General features: G+C 44.0%; 1 protein-coding gene across 8 annotated transcripts in view; it reads left to right on the top strand.

The window, feature by feature from the left end:
- SCUBE2 (signal peptide, CUB domain and EGF like domain containing 2) overlaps positions 1 to 18,135 on the top strand; it is a 57,671-nt gene that overhangs the window by 26,601 nt on the left and 12,935 nt on the right. For 3 of the 8 annotated variants that reach the window (XM_081064905.1, XM_081064907.1, XM_081064910.1), the window contains 7 exons: positions 440 to 556; positions 1,896 to 2,018; positions 2,438 to 2,554; positions 2,813 to 2,899; positions 4,581 to 4,715; positions 6,871 to 7,026; positions 7,425 to 7,631. In XM_081064905.1, coding sequence (XP_080921031.1) covers positions 440 to 556; positions 1,896 to 2,018; positions 2,438 to 2,554; positions 2,813 to 2,899; positions 4,581 to 4,715; positions 6,871 to 7,026; positions 7,425 to 7,631 — 942 coding nt within the window. The remainder of the gene's footprint in view (positions 1 to 439; positions 557 to 1,895; positions 2,019 to 2,437; positions 2,555 to 2,812; positions 2,900 to 4,580; positions 4,716 to 6,870; positions 7,027 to 7,424; positions 7,632 to 18,135) is intronic. The other 5 variants (XM_081064908.1, XM_081064906.1, XM_081064911.1 and 2 more) reach the window with 3 other exon arrangements.

Below are 18,135 nucleotides of genomic sequence, written 5' to 3' on the forward strand. Positions count from 1 at the left end.
ATAGGAACCAGATTTATCTCCAATCTGAGTGTTTTTTTCCTTTCAATTTACCATCACTTATTAAATTACTATTGCGTTCTACCAATAGTAATGTAACAGTCACAATGCATAGTCTGCACCTGACCGTTTACAAACCCCTTTTAGGTGTGTTATCTCATTTGCCTTCATTTAAATATTTTAAATTACTCAGTCCTGCAAATAAGCGTGGGTGAGAGACCAACTGAGCATTTAGACAAGTGTAATTTGCAACGAAGAGTTGGCAGTGAGTATAGTTATTGTGGGCTGCTCAACACTTTCTTTAACATGGTGATTGGGAGAACTGATAGATCGTTTTTTATTGTCTGTGTTGTTTTTCTCATCATTGCTATTATTATACACATATTCTCTCCATGCCTCCCTCAGAGTCGGTTTCAGGTCCCCTTTCCCTTTACAATTCCAGATGTGGATGAATGCTCTTTGGACAGGACCTGTGACCATAGCTGTGTCAACCACCCTGGCACGTTCTCATGTGCTTGCAACAAAGGGTACACCCTCTATGGCTTTACCCACTGTGGAGGTGAGCAGAACGCCCCTCTGGAGTCAGATGAGGCTGGGCCTGCAGGGGAACAGGGCCTATCCCCGAGGTTTCCTCAGATCTCCACTGGGGGATGAATGGGACAGTCTAGTCCCTGGACAGCAGTCATGAATTCATCGACTCAAGGAAAGCATCTGCTAAGGGACATCATCCCCATTTATCCCTTTAGCATGTAGAGCGTGAAATGAAGCAGAGAGAAGAGCTCAGCTCTTCAGCTGTGAATTCTTTATTGATTTTATCGATGCGGTTATATTCAGAGAATGGGAGGATTTCTCAGGAGCCGCTACCCTATCCATTGGAACTTCCAGCAGATAGTAACGTCACAGTCCTCAGAGAGGCTTGGCGGGCCACCAACGATTCCACAGCCCTGCTGTGCATGGGAACTGACTGTGAGGCGTTTTTCGAGCCTTTTGTGCTGGTCTTTGAGCTGGAAACAGAACCACTGACTTTATCTTCCTGCTCTGTGCTCATGAAGCAACATGTTCTGATGTCATTTGTCCTTATGGTCAAGTAGACTATGGCATAAATCAGATTTGGCACCAAATGACTTGCACTTCACTCCCCTGACCATCAGGTTCATTCAGCCATCTTTGAGAATACAGATTCTGCCTCAGCATGTCTGGGGCTTCCAAGGCAATTCTAAGGATCTGAGGGTTTAGGAACCACTGGCCTAAGTCCTTCCCACTCAGTCCTTGTGTCCCGTGCTTAAGAAGAATGGATAGTGGTGATTTGCTATAGTGTCATCTCGCTTCTCATTTTCAACACATTCTTGGCATGGCTAAAAACATACTCTTCCAGTTCACCAAGAAATGCCAAGGGGATGGCCCCTGAATATGGATATGTTTCCGGGTGTTAGTTGGAGCCACCTTTGACCTGAACTCAGTTTCAGGTTGATGGGGACTAGTGCAAGTCATTTTCCTTCTCTACTTCAACTATATGAACTGTCGAGGGGGGGTCCTATTTCTACTCCCTTGATATGTAGTCCAGGAGGATGGTGGAGTTTTAAATTCGAAGCCTATGCAGCAACTGAGTTTGGACATCTGAAAGTAGAATGTGGCCCCTTCTGAGTGTCCCTAACGGGGGAATCGTTTGGTCAAGACTGGAACTTGAGAGCATTCTGGCGAGGCTCATGCCAGGAAATCCACTGAGTGGGGCAGGGGTCAGCTGGTGCCAAGTACGCATCCCAAAGACAGTTAGCATCATCCCTTTGTTTAATGAGTTTCAACCATGTGTTTCCCCCCCTGCTCCTTCCTCAAGGGAAGGATAGTGTCAGCTGGGTCAGTGATGGGCTGCTGTGACAGGAGCATGTTTTGTTCCACAGACACCAACGAGTGCAGTGTCAACAATGGAGGCTGTCAGCAGGTCTGTGTGAACACAGTGGGCAGCTATGAATGCCAGTGCCACCCTGCATACAAGCTCCACTGGAATAGAAAAGACTGTGTGGGTAAGGGGCGCCGAGGCTGAGGCTCCGGCAGCGGGCTCAGCCCTGGCCCAGCGGCACTGCCCATGTCTGACTGGACCCATAGTGCAGCCGACCACCCCTCCCCTCAGCTGCAGCAGCCGGTTCTTTAAATAGTTCAAAAACAGGAGATACTTTGCAGGCTCTTTGGTGTTTCCTTCTATGCTTCTGCGTAGGTTGGAACTCACTTCTGTTTTCCTGGTTGCTTTTCTGCATGAAAAAATAGCATATAAGTAGCTCCCTTACCTTGGTGGAAAGTAGTGGCTGGTGTCCTGTGTTCTGTGCTGGGTGTCAGCTCTACCTTCTTTTCTTGGGGCCTCTGATGCACGGGACTCAGCTGTTCTTGTCTGATACCTGGAAGTGTCCTTCTCTTTCTGTAAGTGTCTATATTTTGTCCTGTCTAGAAGTGAAGGGGGTCTTGCCAACTAGTGTATCACCCCACGTGTCCCTGCATTGCGGTAAGAGTGGCGGAGGAGACAGGTGCTTTCTCAGATGTCACTCTGGCATTCACCTTTCTTCAGGTGAGTGGGTCCCAGTCCTTGGGGCAGATCCTCATGCCAGGGCCAGGCCTTCCTGGCCTTTAGGTGTCAGATGCTCTCAAAGGCGTCCATGTCTTTGACTAGCTGCCCCCTGGCCACCGGAGGCCAGTGCTTTGAGACCCCTATGCCGGGTGTTTTTCTAGTGGTCCATGTGGAGTGGGGGTGGGAAGTGATTTTAGCTGCTATCAGAAGAGACTGTAACCTTGCTTCCATGTTGATAACCCGCATTCTGTCTGTCAGGACTGCAAGAAGCCTACTCTGTCACCTGCGGCTCTTCTTCTCCTCTCAGGAACAAACAGCAAAAATCAAATGACTCTGCTTTTGGGGGTAACTACCAAATCTGCGTGTTTTCTCTCGGGCTTACTATGTTCAATGGGCTTCGTTCTCAGGATGCTGTTCTTGGGCGTTGGCTTTGTTTTTTCTTTATCTCCTCGATGCCGTGAGCACGTTACAGAATGTTCTTGACTGCAGCCTCGGTGCCTGAAATCTGACTTACCACGTAGCAGACACTTATTGAGTGTCCACTGTGTGTTGGGAGGCTCTGTATTCAGCCCTGGTGCGTCATCGTATAGGGCAGAGGCTTACACAGCTCCGGGACCGGGAGACTCAGGTCTCTCTAACTCCCTGCACCCTACAGCACCTCAAAGGCCTAGTGGGAAGTGTGTACCTGGGCACATGGTGTTGGTGGAGACAGACACGGGTATGACGGGGGGAGCAAGAATTCTTCCCCAGAGAAAGACCCTGAACCCTTTCTCCTTTGTCAAAATACAAAGAATAAAATTTAAAGCTTTTAGGAAGCCTCATCCTCCCAGATTTAGACATCTCTGTGATTATGTCATGAGAATAGTTGGATGAGGAAATGATTTTCGATGTCTATGTTACATGGACGAAGCTAGAGAATAACAGCTCACATATATTGGTCAAACACTTAAAACATGCCAGCCACTATATTACATGTATTAGCTAATTTAATCCATGCTTCAACCCTCTGGGGCAATTTTACTGTTATTCTCATTAACCAGATGAAGAAATTGAGGTTCCAGAGAGGTGAAATAATGGGCCCAAAGTGGCTCAGATAAGAAATAGTGGAGCCAGGATTCTAATCAGGCAGTCTGGATCCAGAGTCTTAAGCCTGATCCTTCACTGCCCTTGTTGCCTGATGTTTGGACCCAGCCAGAGCAGACATCATGGTCTGTTTCACCAAATCCCTCAGTGATGGTCCCTTGGAGATTTAGGCTACCCCGAGGATGGGCAAGCAAATAGTTAACAGTTACTCAGTTCTTACTTTATATCAGACAGTAGGCTAAGCATTTTTTTGCATTATATTATTTAATCCTTATAACAGCCTGATAATGTAGGTGTCATAATTATGTCTATTTTATAGATGCAGAAACAGAATTAGGGAGATTAAATAATTTGCTCAAGTTCTCATCACAAGTTGAAGAGCTAGAGTTTAAATCCTCGTCATTGGCTTAGAGCCTAACATATGGTTAAGACTGAAGGGAGGAGAGCAGAATTTGGCACATGAGACCCCCAAAATGAGGCCCTGTCTCCCTCCCAGACCCTGAAAAATCCTAGCCACTTTTAGTGAGTGCCATCCTTGTCTGGAATGGTGGCTCCCTCAGCCCTGTCCTCCCAAGACAGGCTTATTTAGTAGAACCTACCTTTCCTCATTTTCCTTAGCAGTCTTGTCCAAATTTGAACCAGAGGATTCTGGTATTCTTTCTCGGAAAGTCACAAAAATGACAAATATTTCATCTCACTGTTGAGGTTGCTTTGGGCCCGTCCTTTGTTATAGTTGAGCACTGGATTCATCTCAGTAAAGGGTTAAGTGTAGCTCTTAGGAAGCTCCTGGTGTCCCCAGTCCCAGGATGATGGGCCCTCCATGATTCAAACCTTTCTTGGTCTCAGGATAAGAGGGGTTCAGGGTGTGCAGCGCGCAGTGGGACCCAGCCAGTGGGTAGCTCACCATTACCCTCCTGGTGTTTCTATTCCTTTGCCTCTGAAGGTAACATCTCTCACTTGTTTCTTTCTGAAGATGTCGCCACCATCAGGACAAGTGTAACCTTTAAGCTAAATGAAGGCAAGTGTAGTTTGAAAAAGGCTGAGCTGTTTCCCGAGGGTCTGCGACCAGCACTACCAGGTATGGAATCAGATGGCTGGTGCAGGGAGCTTGCCTGCATGTTGGGAAAGGGGCCCATCAAAGCTCGAGCCCTTCCGATGGGATCGAACAGTTCAGGATCTCCAAGGGCTCTCTTCACAGGAGAAAGAAGAGCCTCGCCTAGAACCACCATATAGTTCTGGGGTTATACTTCAGAGCTTCCTTTGCAAAGTATAGATGAGGAAGCTCTGGGGAAAACTGACTTCATAGTCATCAATAGGGCTTTCAGATGCATTAGCACTTTGTGGTCATACTGAGTTAAATTTTCTAGATCTTCGAGTTTGCTTGAAATATAAGCCAAAGAAATGGAAAAAGGTTTGGCTCAGAAAGGATAATCTTTGATGAACAAAGATGTAATATTCAGCTTTCCTACTGGATTTAGTTTTTGGAGGCGTCAGAAGAACAAATACCACCCAAGTAGAACTGACTTACTGAAAAGAGCAGAACCCAACTCTCCTCTTTCTTTCCCAGCTCACATTTCCAGTATTATTTCATAGAAATAAATCAGGATTCATGTCTTAGGGAGGATTCTTTCCCCCATTTGCTCTCAAATAAGTCATACAAACAAATAAACATAAAGCTCACTGTAGTCATTTTGGACTGCCCGTTTTGTGTAACTAACCAAGATTAATTTTGGTACTTCCATTTGATGGCGTATTATGCAGCTATTAATTATATGTTTCAAAGAATGTTTAAAGACATAGGAAGATTTCTTGTTATAATCCTAAGATAGAAAAAAGAGAGTTCCATTTTGTATATCTAATACAACCCAAATTGTGTTAGAAAAAGTATAGATAGAAGAAAAGAAAACTCACCTTATTAGTTGTACTAGCTATATTTGGGTTGGAGGAGCATGAGTGATTTTCATTTTTTTAAAAATTTTCCAAATTCTCCACATTGAGCATTTGTATTTTTAGATCAAGGAAAAAGCAGTACTTAAAGATAGATTTGGTCATTAGTGTACTTAATGGCATTGTACTAATGTTAATTTCTTAGTTTTCATAAATGTACGTGTTAATGTAAGATATTAGTTAACATTAGGGGAAACTTGGTGAAGAGTATAGGGGAACTGTCAGTACTATCTTAGCAACTTTTCTGTAAATCTAAACTTCTATCAAAATAAAAAGCTTAAAAAATAAATATGGGAACATTGAAAAGGAGAAAAGTTCAAAATGAGCATCTGTTTAGTTTGAAATTTGAAATTAGCCTTTTTAAAAAAGGCTTTTGAAAAATTAGCGTTTTGAAAAGATGGATTTTAGGGGAAATGTATAGAGGGGATAATTTGTCTCTTCCTTTGACCCCTGATGAGCTGTTGCTTTGAACATCCTTGTTAAAGAAGAATATGCTACGGATGACACATCAGTGCAATAAAGTAAGATTTAAAACTAGAGATGAATTAATTGTGTGGATGATATGTGGACCTGCCCTTTGGTTCGGGTTAAATAACCGTTAAAGATGCACTGGAAGCCATGGTGGGGGGTGACCACCAATGGCATAGAGATGTGCAAAGCCCTGCCTTACGCAACACTTTCGTTCCCATCCTAGATGCTTTCATAACATTGTTTGGTTCTGTTGATTCTTTATACCGTATATTGTTCCTGGTTATTTTAAAATGAGACATCACTGTTGATGTGCTTTCCAGCTTTCCCTTTGTGTTGGATTTACTTCAAGGTCAGTTTTCCTGAAAGCAAGAGTTGGTTTCTTTTCTCCTCCTGCTCTCATTCCTTATTTGAGGCCTCAGCCCCTGCTTGGTGCATCACACTCCAGCTTTAAGGAAACCAACTGTGAGAATGTGAGTGCGCCTCGGCAAACCATGAGTCAGGAATGCAAGTCGACCCTGGTTCCTGTTGGCCGCATATATGGCTGGTCAGGCAGAAACATCCAGCATTTACCCATGAAAATAATCGTCAAGAGCTAACTGGTTAAGTTATATAGGAGGCAAGCCTGGCTCTTACAAATTAAATTAAATTAAAATGTCATCGTCTCCAAGCTGAGGGTTTTCAACATCTTGGCATCTGGAGCTAATCACTTCGTCCCTGGAGAGTTGTTTTAATGAAATGTTTACTGAGCTCTAGCAAATGTTCAACTGAGTCCTTGGCCAGAATCTGGCTTCCGATAATTTTGTTTCTTCATACAGAGAAGCACAGCTCAGTAAAAGAGAGCTTCCGCTACGCAAACCTTACATGCAGCTCCGGCAAGCAAGTCCCTGGAGCCGCGGGCCGACCAAGCACCACTAAGGAAATATTTATCACGGTTGAGTTTGAGCTTGAAACTAACCAAAAGGAGGTGACAGGTTGGTTTGAAAACAGTGTCTGGTGCCAGGCTTCTCACCGCTTGCTCCTTATTCCTTTGCCTTTCACTTTTCATCATTCTTGGGGGGGGGAGATGTAGTGTAAACACTGAAGTATCTCCTGTTTTTTTTTCTTTTTCTTTTTTACCCCCAAACTAAACTGAATTGGTTTGGAACCTGAGGATTTTATCTGCTTCATAAAAACCCAAAGTTACCATTTTGGTCAACAAATTTCTGTTGGTATCGAATGCTGCCCAGCCTGCTAGGTGCCCGGCTTCAGGTCTCGCCCCCATTCTGTCCACCAGGAACTGTGGGTTTTGGTGGGTCCTGCAGTCGGCCTGGACATCCTCACATGCCATAGCCTGACGTCCTCCCCACCACTGCCCCTCTCATTTCTGTAGCTTCTTGCGATCTGAGCTGCGTCGTAAAGCGAACAGAGAAGCGGCTCCGGAAAGCAATCCGCACGCTCCGGAAGGCTGCCCACAGGGAGCAGTTTCACCTCCAACTCTCAGGCATGGACCTCGAAGTGGCGAAAAAGTCTCCCAGAGCATCTGAACGCCGGGCAGAGCCCTGTGGAGTGGGCCAGGGCCACACAGGAAACCAGTGTGGTGAGTGGCCTGCTGGCCAGGACCTTCTGGCTGATAGAACTGTCTTGAGCTCTATAAGCACTAAGGGTAACCAAAGTCTGGCTCATCCTTCCCTCCCTGGGCTCACTCCGGAGAACACCCTGGACATCTACTCATTTGGGAACTAATGGTGGTGTCTGTCATGGCTACTGGACCAGGAGCTCCCCAGTACCTGGCATAGTGCCTGGCTTGTGGTGGGCACTTAATAAATGTTTGTTGAATTGAGGGACAGAAAGGAAGAGGCAGGGTTGAGGAGAAGAGGCAGTGTTGTCCTTGAAGGGTCTGAGGGACAGTGATCTTCAGATGACTGGTCTCCCAGCTGGGGCAGGACTGCAGGTAGAAGGCACCATGAGACTTCTGCATACTCCACCACCGTTGTTCTCCTCTCCTCACCATCTGGCTTGATGGTGGTGGCAATTTGTGCAGAGGCAAGGCTCGGGGGCTGCTTAGCTACCTTGTAAGATGCCTGAGCTTCAGCCCAGGGCTCCTAGCAGTGTCAGTTCTATGTATGTTGGAGTGTGTGTGTGTGTGTGTGTGTGTGTGTGTGTGTGTGTGTGGTGGTGTGTATGTCAGAATTAAATTTGAGACCTGGCATTTGAGAAACACCAATTCTATTCCTCTGATGAAGTTCCAAGCAAGAGGAACCTGGGCAAGAGGTTCTAGGCTGGTCAATCTTGAGATTTGTTTGTTATGAGAAACTGTTCTAGGCAATTTGGGGAAATTCTTAGATGGAGGAAATTGGGGGGGCGTCTCACTTTATAGTCATAATGGTAATGATTTATTGAGTTCTCATCTGTCACAACAGCACTGTAAGCAGTGTGTCTGCATTATCTCACTTAATCCTAACGGAAATCTTACCAGGTAGATGTTATTATCTCCATTTAACAGATGAACACACTGGAGCTCAGAGGGCTGAGTTCTCTTGCTCAACATCATATTGATGGCCTTACTCCAAAACCTGTGCTCTGGTCCCAAGTTAGGTGAATTTTGATAACCAGACCCCTCCAGAATACACTGATGTCCTTTCAGAAGTGTCATTAGAATCACAAGGCCCAAGAAATGAAGCTTGAGCTAAGGAGCAACAAGTCAGTGTTTTTTCAGGAGCAAAGCTGGGTACTTATTCAGGAGAATTGTCAGCAGTATTCCCACAGCTCAGACCTGTCGCTTTGCCAAAATGTAGTAAAAATCAAGTATAAAATCAAGTGTAACTATCTACCAGAGGAGTTGGTTCTCAAATAGTCTTGGCTTTTATTCCAGCTGACCCTCTTATTACAGAGAGGAAAAGAGTAAAAGCAACATAGCTGATTGGTTTGTTCTCATTTAAAGTTCTAAGAGCTGCAGTTTCCATCTGAAGATGGTGACAAGAATTGGTTGTTGTTGACTTCCTTTCTGGGGTGAGGTGCAGAAACGAAGGCCTGTCCTCCTTCTGGCCCCATTTGCTGCCTGTTAGGAAAGGTCTGGTTGGCTTGCCAGGGAGGTTTTGTGTCCAGTTAAGAATTCAAGGAAAAACTAGTGTCAAGGGCTCTGGGGACCAACTCCCAGTGAGAGTATGACCCGTATTATCGTCAGTTTGCTTCTGAGAAAGCAAAGCCCAGGAATGAGGATCAGGAGTGACTTAACAGAGACCTCCTAACCATGACAACTTATAAAAGACACTCACTGTGGGTTTATGTAGCTGCTGTGTGTGTGAATGTGTCCTGAGGTGCTCGTCGTGCTAGTTAGGTGGGATCTGTTGCTGAGGGAGGCAATGCGTCTTGTCTCAAGAGCTCCCTCTAGCAATGGATGAATTTTGTAGTCCACGTGGGACCAAACCAGGTTCACCTTGTCCGACAGCCGTGCTGAAGATTTTACCATGTAGAGGAAAAAGCACAAAGGATTACCAGTGAAATTACTTCCTCCTGCTGAAGGGAAGAAATGTATGTAAAGAGGGGTTGGGTGTCTTAATTAGAAAGGCTTTTGACCAGGAGATACACGGCACAGGCAAGCCACAGTGTGTGCAGGGGTGGGGTGGGGTCTGTCTGTCTGTCTTACATTCCCGGTCTGTTTGATGGCGTGAGAACTTCAGGAAGACCAGGCTTCAGGAAGACCTGGTATTTTCTGAACTCTGGATGGTACACACTGTAGAGACAAGCCTAAGATAATTCTTTTTGGAAATTGTTTTTAGTATTTTCAGAAAAGTCCAAAAAAGTGTTTTGAATCACCTGGAAGGAGAGATAGAACCATTATGTTTTTCCTTTAAAATATTGTTATTTAGTTTTAATTACCAAAACTGTGTACATTTGAAATGGTACAGAAATGTATACAGTAAAGGTGAAAGTTCCCTCAGCTCCTAATCTCACTCCTCAGAAATAATCGCTGTCAATAGTTTGCTGTGTGTTTTTCCAAGTCTGTTTTTATGCACATATAAAAATGAAATTGTATTTATTCATTCAATAAATATTCATTGAACACCTACTGTGTTCAGTGCTCAATAGTGCCAGGTCCTATTCTAAGTGCTGCAAATCCAGTAATGAAACAAAAGAGCAAAAATCTCAGCCCTACGGAGTTTATGATGCCAGAGGGGGGTGCTAGACCGCAATCGGGTGAACAAGGAAACTTACCATGCAGCATATGGCGGGAAGGGTATAAGAACAGGTGAGCAAGGAAGTGGAAAGGAAAGTGCCAGGGCAAAGGGGAGGGCTGAGGAGACGTGTACACCCCAAAATGTAGACTACGGTCAGGGACTATGACCTTGCAAAGTGCCATTTGTGCGGAGATGTGAAGGACAGAGGAAGCCAGCCACGGGGATATCTGGGAGAGGTCCCAGGCAAAGGCATCAGCTCATACAAAAACGCTGAGGCATTGGAAAGAAGGCCAGGACGGTGAGAGCTGAGGGAGGGGAAAGGGAGGAAGTCCGAGCAGTGGCCAGATCACGTGGGGAATGGAAATGGTGGTGAGGACGCTGACTTGGAAACTGGGAAACAAAGCCAAAGAACGGTTTTGAATAGAGGAGTAACAGCGTTCTGACTTATGTTTCAAAAGGACAACTTTGGCTGCTGTGTTGAAAATAGATTATAGGTTTATGTGTAAAAAGAACATATTTAAAAATATGTATCAATATAATTTGAATAGTGCTGTGTGTTATTTTAAACTATAGATTAGATCACGGACATCGTCCCTTGCTAATAGAGGAGCTACTGTATTTCTTTTAAAGCTTCCTAGTCTACTTTTAAGATACCAGTACTTATTAGCCATACTAAATATCCACCTATAGCCACCCTCTTGGTGGACGTAATTTTTCTATTACACACAATACTGCAGTGAATATTCTTTTTTTGTGCACGTGGCCAGTATTTCTGAAGGATAGACTTGTAGACATCCAACTGCCAGGTCAAACGATGTACGTATTTAAAACTTTAGTAGATACTGCCAAATTACCCTCCAAAAAGACCATACTCCCTCCAGCATTGTATCTGAGTGTTTATTGCCCTATATCATTGATAACATGGGTTGGGTTAGTTATCACTAATCTTTTTAATTTTTGCAATGCTAATAAGCAAAAATGATCAAGTTTTTAACCTTGTTTTTCTTTATCTGTAAGACTGAGCCTGCTGTCATATGTCCGTGGCCATTTGGATTTCTTCTGAGAATATTCATATTCTTTTCCTCTTTTTTTTATTGAATTGTTTGTTTTTCCAATATCCTTTAAAAAATAAATTTGAATGTCCCAAGTTACATCAAAGGACAGTCACCTCTGATCAGTTAAGTTCTTTCTTCCTTATAGTCATTTTTACATAGTAAATTCTCTAATTTGGCATTTAAGGACTTTGGGGACAGCCTGCTCTGCACGTGACCTTTGTACCATCTGTGATCAATTTTAGCAAGATGGCAAAAAAAAAAAAAAAAGCAATTATATTCTGCAAGGAACAAATTCCTTAAGTTCCACAGTAATTCATAAAGCCGTTCATAGCTAAAGAAAAATTAATGATGACATGGATTTCTAGCTATTTTTCTTTCATAGCTATTTATCCTTTCATAGAGGATAAATTATTTAGGAAATATACTGCATGTAGAGATGATAGATAGATAGATAGATGGATAGATGGATAGATAGATTATTCTTAAAACTTGCTGAGATTTAGAAAAAAAACACAATCCAGGCAACTGGCAAACTGGATAGTATTTTAGAGCCTGGGTTCTTGAGACACTAGGAAAGTTTAATTCAGCTTTTAACAGCTATAGCTCTCCTCTGCAGCAGTTGAGAAAAATTAATTCAACCAGTATTTGTCAAGACACCTCTCTGTGCTACTCTGTGGACTTGTTATGAAGCAGTGAGAATATCATGGGTAAGGGGCCTGCTCTTATGAAGTGTACATTCTAACAGAGGGAGATGGACAATAAAAAAGTAAAGAAGAAGGGATAATTTCAGAAGTTATAAGTGCTATGAAAGATAATAAAACAGAGAGGGGAGGAAGAAAGGAGGGGTTATTTTCCATAGGGTATTTAGGGAAGGTTCTCAGAGCAGGTGACATCTGAGCTATGACCTAAGTGAGAAGCATCATGCCTTTTTTTAATAAATAAGGAAACTAAGGCGGAGGGAGTTAAGCCCTTTACCCAATGTCACTCAGCCTGTAAGTGGCAGAGCCAGGGTTCAAATCCAGGTCTAACTCAAGAGCCCTATGTTCCCAACTCTCTCAATTTGAAAACTGTCACCCCTCCTGGGTCCAGGCTGTGCCCTGTGATGATCTTACTCATACTGCACTCACATGGAGAACCCTCTGGGCCGGCTCTGGCGTCGATGCAGGGGAGGCCGGCTTAAATAAGACACCACCCCTTAAGGCACACTCGGCCCTCCCAGGCAGGAGTCAGAAAGCCTTCCCAGAAGACAGAAAGCCTAAACTGAGTTCTGAAGAATGCGCAGACGACGCGCCAATGGAGAAGAGCGTTAAAGCAGAGGAACAGTCCTGGGGAACGAGAACGAGCAAGATGAACACGGGGCATCCCTGACATGTCAGTATTACCATACCCGGAGAGCAGGATGTGGTGGGCAGCTAGGCTAGTGGAAAAAGCAGGGCAAATCATGAGACACCTTGAGTATGTTGCTAAGGAGCCTTGATTTTATCGCTAGGTGGTAAGATACCATTTGAGGATTTAGCCAGGGAGTGTCTAGGTCATATCTGTATTCTTAAAAAAGTCTCGCTGACTGGATTGGAAGTGAGGACTGGTGGCAGAAAAACTAATTTGGGGGCTTTTGAATGCTTCGCATAAGAAATATTGAGGACACAAAGGTCCTAAATGGAGTAGAAAAGAAGCAATGGATTAGAGAAATATTTAGGAAGAAATAGAAGCAGCATTTGGTGATATATAGAATTGGAGACTGAGACGAAGAAAGATTTGGGGTGAACTCGGAGAATTCTGACTTGGCCTCTGATCCTGGCACTTACTTTCCATATGTCACTCATCTCACCCAGCCCTGTTTCATATGCAGGAGGAACTGAGAAAAAGCCTGTGGGTTGGTTGAATAGTTAGATGAATGTGATCACTGGGGAAGAAATAATCAGAAAAGATTTATAGGAAAAGCAGGGAGAAAAATAGGCTCTTGAGAGGGCATGAGAAAGAATGAACTCAGATACAGAAAAAGAGACCAAAGACTGCGTTCTCAGTCGAAGACACTGAGAGAAATGCAGCGAGTTGCACCAAGGTTTGTGAGCCAGGGAGCAAAGCAATCAAAGAAGCACTTTGGAAAGGTGAATCTGATGGTGTAACAGAGCTGAGGCAGGGAGTAACAGAAGGCAAGGGAAATAGAGGTTTTTGCAGTAATTTGCATAAGAGATGGAGAGGATCAAAGGACACCAGTGCCATCGGGATGAAGACTAGGGAATGGACAAAAGGGACACCTGCAGGAAGCGGCCGCTGACTGACGTGCAGGAAAGAGAGGAGTCCAGCATAATAACTGCGGTTTGGACTCCTGGGGTTGGAGCCTTGGTGACTGAGAGAGTAGAGATGTGTTTATAAAAAGAGGAAAGCCAGAGGGTAGGAAACTGGACAGGAGAGGAAAGGGAAGCATTCCCTTTGGGCAAATTGAATTTAAGTTGTTACAAGACTTCCAGGTAGAGATCCACGGGCATCTGGGAGTCTAGGAAAACAGCGTCATCTCCGCATGTCCACGCGAACCCTTCTATCTGTCCGCACGTGCTCTGACTTCCCTGCTCTTCAAATGGAGGAACAGCCATGCTCCTGCCTACAACCAACTCCTCCCCTTGTGCTCTGAGCCCGTTCGTTCCCTCTCACCTTCTCAAGGACATTGCTCCTGCTACTGTCCCCACAGACCCCCCCACCCCCATCTCAGAATTCTCTTTTTCTACTAGATCATTTCCAATAGCACACAAATCTCCTGTCTTAAAAAACAAACACACCCTGCTTTGTTCTCTCCAGAGACTGCCTCATTTCTTGGACCTCCTCTAGAGGAAACAGTTGTCCGAACTTCTTGTCTTTGCTTCCTCACCTCCCATTTTTCTTCAACTGTAGCCAATCTGGTTTTCATTCCCAACCCCTCTATTCAAACTGCTTTTTCCAAGATTTCTAATAACCTTCATGTTACCAAATCCAGTTGCCAACTCTCACTCAGACACCATTAATTACTCCCTCCTTCGGGAAACACTTTCTTCTCATGGGTTTCAGACACTACACACTTCTGGTTCTCCTCCTGCCCTGCTGGCTGCTCCCTTTTCATTTTCCATGCTGGTTTCTTCCCTAATTTTTGATCTAAAAACATCTGATATCCCAGGGCTCAGTCCTCTGTCGCCCTTCTCTATCGTCACACTATCCTAGGTGACCTCATCCAGTGCAACAGCTTTAAATACCACCCCATGCTGGTGACTCCCAAACTGCCCTCTCCAGCTGTGACCTCTGTTTTTGAATTGTAGACTTCTGTATCCCAGAGGTGTTAAACATTTTTTATCTCACACACACACACACGTAGTTTTAAATTTATGAATGTTTACATATTTAAATATTGTACTATTGGCCAATATATTACATACATTATAAAGATAGAAGAATGCGATACAGATTAAGTAAACACAAACTTAAAATAACTGGCTAGCATCTTCAGGTACCATATTATAACCTGGCAAGGTTCATTGTTAACAGTACTGGTCGTAAATCTATTTTTCAAGCAGACTTTTTGCTAATTTCTAGTATTGTGGCTCAATTCTTGTCAGCTCTGGTTGCATTGTTATCGTTTCCAGCTCATGATATGGTCTGACCAAGAGTGAGTGCTTGGAGTGTCTGCCTGGCACTTCCCCGTCGCTCACTGCGCTTGTATCATTGGTTCCAGCTTCAGTCCAGGTTTCTGCAGGAATCATTCAAAGTGCTTTCTATTTTGTGACAGTTAGTTTGGTGGAAACTGGGTAATATAATCAGAAAATCTATTTGATCAGGCATAGTTAAACTGTAATGCATTGAAAAGAAGAGAATCAGTCAGTACCTCCCACCCTCAAGTTGTGGAATGCTTGCTCTTCTCTTTTCTTCAAGACCTTGGGTCTTCACACTTGTCTGTGACTCATGAAAGTGTGCACTGACGGAAGGGCCGTTCTTATAGCATATACTAAACCAGTGAAACTTTCTTTATGTTTTCATTTTTAAAATAAAAATTAATATGCATAGGTGTGAAAATGTTTTGCTCACACCCAATAGATCATCTTGTAAATCCCTGGGGTGTGATATTCTACCTTGGAGACCAGCAGTAAAACCAATGTCTTTTCATTATCAAACTTGCATGGCCAACAAGCATCTCAAGCTCGACGTGGCTAAACAAAATATTTTCTCATCCTCCCTCCCTCCCTCCCAAATCAAACCTGTTTCTCCTTCACCTCAGTAAATGGCACATCTATTTACCCAGTTGCTCAAGTTAAAAACCTCAGAATCTTCAGTCTTCTTGACCTCTCATTCTGACATGCATCCCATCTAATCCATTAGCAAATCCTGTCAGCTCTGCCTTCAGATTCTACCCTGAATCTAACTAGTTTTCTCTTCCTCCATTATTTCCACTCTGTTTCAAACCACCATTATCTCCTGCCCAGTCTATTGGGATAGGCTCTGAATTTTTCTCCTTACTCTTGCCTGCCTTTAGTCTATTTTCCATGCAGCAAACAGATCTTTTAAAAACGTGTCAGATCATGTTACTCCCCGATCCAAACCTCCAACACACTGAGAGTTAAGGTCTAATTTCCTTACCTTGACCTTTAAGAACCTATGTGATCTGGCCCTTGTTTGCTTTTTTAAATTCATCTTCTATCACCCTGCCCTTTTCACTATGTTCCTGCTACACTGGCCTTTTGGCTATGAGGCAATGCCTTTGCAAGGCTATTTCCCTCTGGTCTCTGCTCAGAAAGGCCTTTCCTGGCTACTCTTTTAAAATAGCATCTATACGAACTCTACTCCCACCACTCTTTGTCTTCCCCACTTACCTTGTTCTTTACTTTTCTTCATCACACTTGCAAGTAGTCAGCATTGTACTATATACTTACTTTTTTCTTGTCTAAATGCTCCATTAGAAGGAGGGGCCCAGTAGGGCACTTCCAGATCTGTCTTCTCTACTGTATTTCCAGCTCCTAGAACAGTACCCAGCACATAATTAGAGCTTAGTATTTAATTGAATGAATGAGTAAATGAATCTTCAGAGGGACAACAGATGAAATCCCAAGGGTAGTTGCCAACATTAAGAAAAAAGAGGACAAAGGGCAAATCTTTAGGGAAATATTTAAATTGAGGGCAAAAGAGGCCCTCCAAGGAAGTGAAATCTCAGCCCCATTAACTAGGCATGAAGAGAACATAGCATGCCCTGGGGAACCCAGCAAGAAAGGCATCAAACTGGGCTCATCTCTCTGCCCCAACTATAAAAATGTTTTCAAACTGCAAACCTAAGCACACAGCAAAAACCTGGGCAGACCTGACAAATCAACCTCTCAGCCCAAGGGGGTGCTGCCTCTTGTTATCCTGAAAGTCTCATTTAAGAGGGGTTCAAACCAGGATCCTAAGGCCACAGCACTGTCTCGAGTGTTGTGGCCTCTGAGCTATGACAAAGCACAGCTCCAGGACACCCTGGGAATCTGCGTGGGCTGCTTGTGGCTCTCCTTCAGAAGTCAAGGCGTGATTCTTAAGAAAACAGTCAGATGCTAGAGAGTGACCTCTTTTATTAGGTTCACCATCTTAGCCACAGAGAGACCATAGTGTTTGTCCGTAGCCTGAAATACTCAAAGGCCGAAGTGTTGAAAAGAGGGCAAACCTTCAGGTCTCTTTGTCACCATTAATCCTGGTCCCGCTGGTCTCTCCCTTTTGCATCAAAAAAGCTTTCTTGTATTTTGTTTTAAAGAGGGGGAGAAAACAGCTGTGTGGGATTTGAGAATGAGATTTTAATGGTCACTGAAGACACACAAAAGCTTTGCTGTGATCGTGAAGTGTTCTGGGGGCAATTGACTCCTTTGTCTGGGGCAGCAAAACAAGCCGGCTGCTCAAGGAGAAAAGAGAACCAACTGGAACGTGTGATTGAGGTCTCTTCGGGCCAGATCTTCAGCACATTTGCAAAGAGCTGTAGAGCTGTTTTCAGGCGTCTCTTCATGACATTTCAGAATCACTTTTTAGTGTTTAGCTCATTTTCACCTTGTGAAAGAAACATTAATGTGGAAGGTGCTTGGCATGAATTATTTCTATACATCTTTCTCTCTGGAAGGAAAATGGAAACTGTGAGTGACAATATTAGTTTGTTTATGTGAAGCAGGCAGGCCTTTCACTGTGAGAAAAAAAGAACCGGTGCCCTCCTTTCCACAGGGCAGCCTAAGGGGCATTTCTCAGCCCTTTGCTCAGTTGAGAAATTGCAACAGATGTCAGATATTGTGAGACTTCTCAAAATGTAATCTTGAAAAGGCTTTGAGGGGGTTTAAATAGTTCTAAGGAGGACTGGACCCCCAGAGCAGCGGAAGCCCATCCTGGTACCCTTTTCAGTGACAACCATTGTTTTCCACCCATGGCGGGGATCCATGGATCCATTTTCTTCCAGAGGAATGATGATGGAACAGACCATGCTGATATAACTCCAAGTTATAATTAATGGGGTTGTTGGAATCACTGCCATCATACGGCACTTTCCCTTTAGGTGACTGAGAGTTGTGAAAACAGGTGTCCCCAAAATGGAAACAACTTGGGCTAGAGGGGTTCCAGACAGACTAGGTTTTATTTACCTTCTGCCAGTCTTCATGACAGTTGGCTTGTTAGAGCCACGAAGGGGTTATGCTCTCATTTACTGGCCTGCTGTAGGCACTGGGATAGTCAGGTGGGACACGGGATAAAAGGCCATGAATGCCCAGTACGTATTCAGCTGAGCTCTTCAGGGGAGATGAGCTGAAATCAGAGTAATCATGGCAACCATTATCCAGTAGGGCTACATCAAGAGAATAAGTCTGAAATTGTAGGCTTTGTCTGCCACAGATCTGTGCATCACACTCAT

Source organism: Rhinolophus hipposideros (genome assembly GCF_964194185.1).
Source record: "Rhinolophus hipposideros genome assembly, chromosome: 10".
In the NCBI taxonomy this organism is placed as follows: Eukaryota; Metazoa; Chordata; class Mammalia; order Chiroptera; family Rhinolophidae; genus Rhinolophus; species Rhinolophus hipposideros.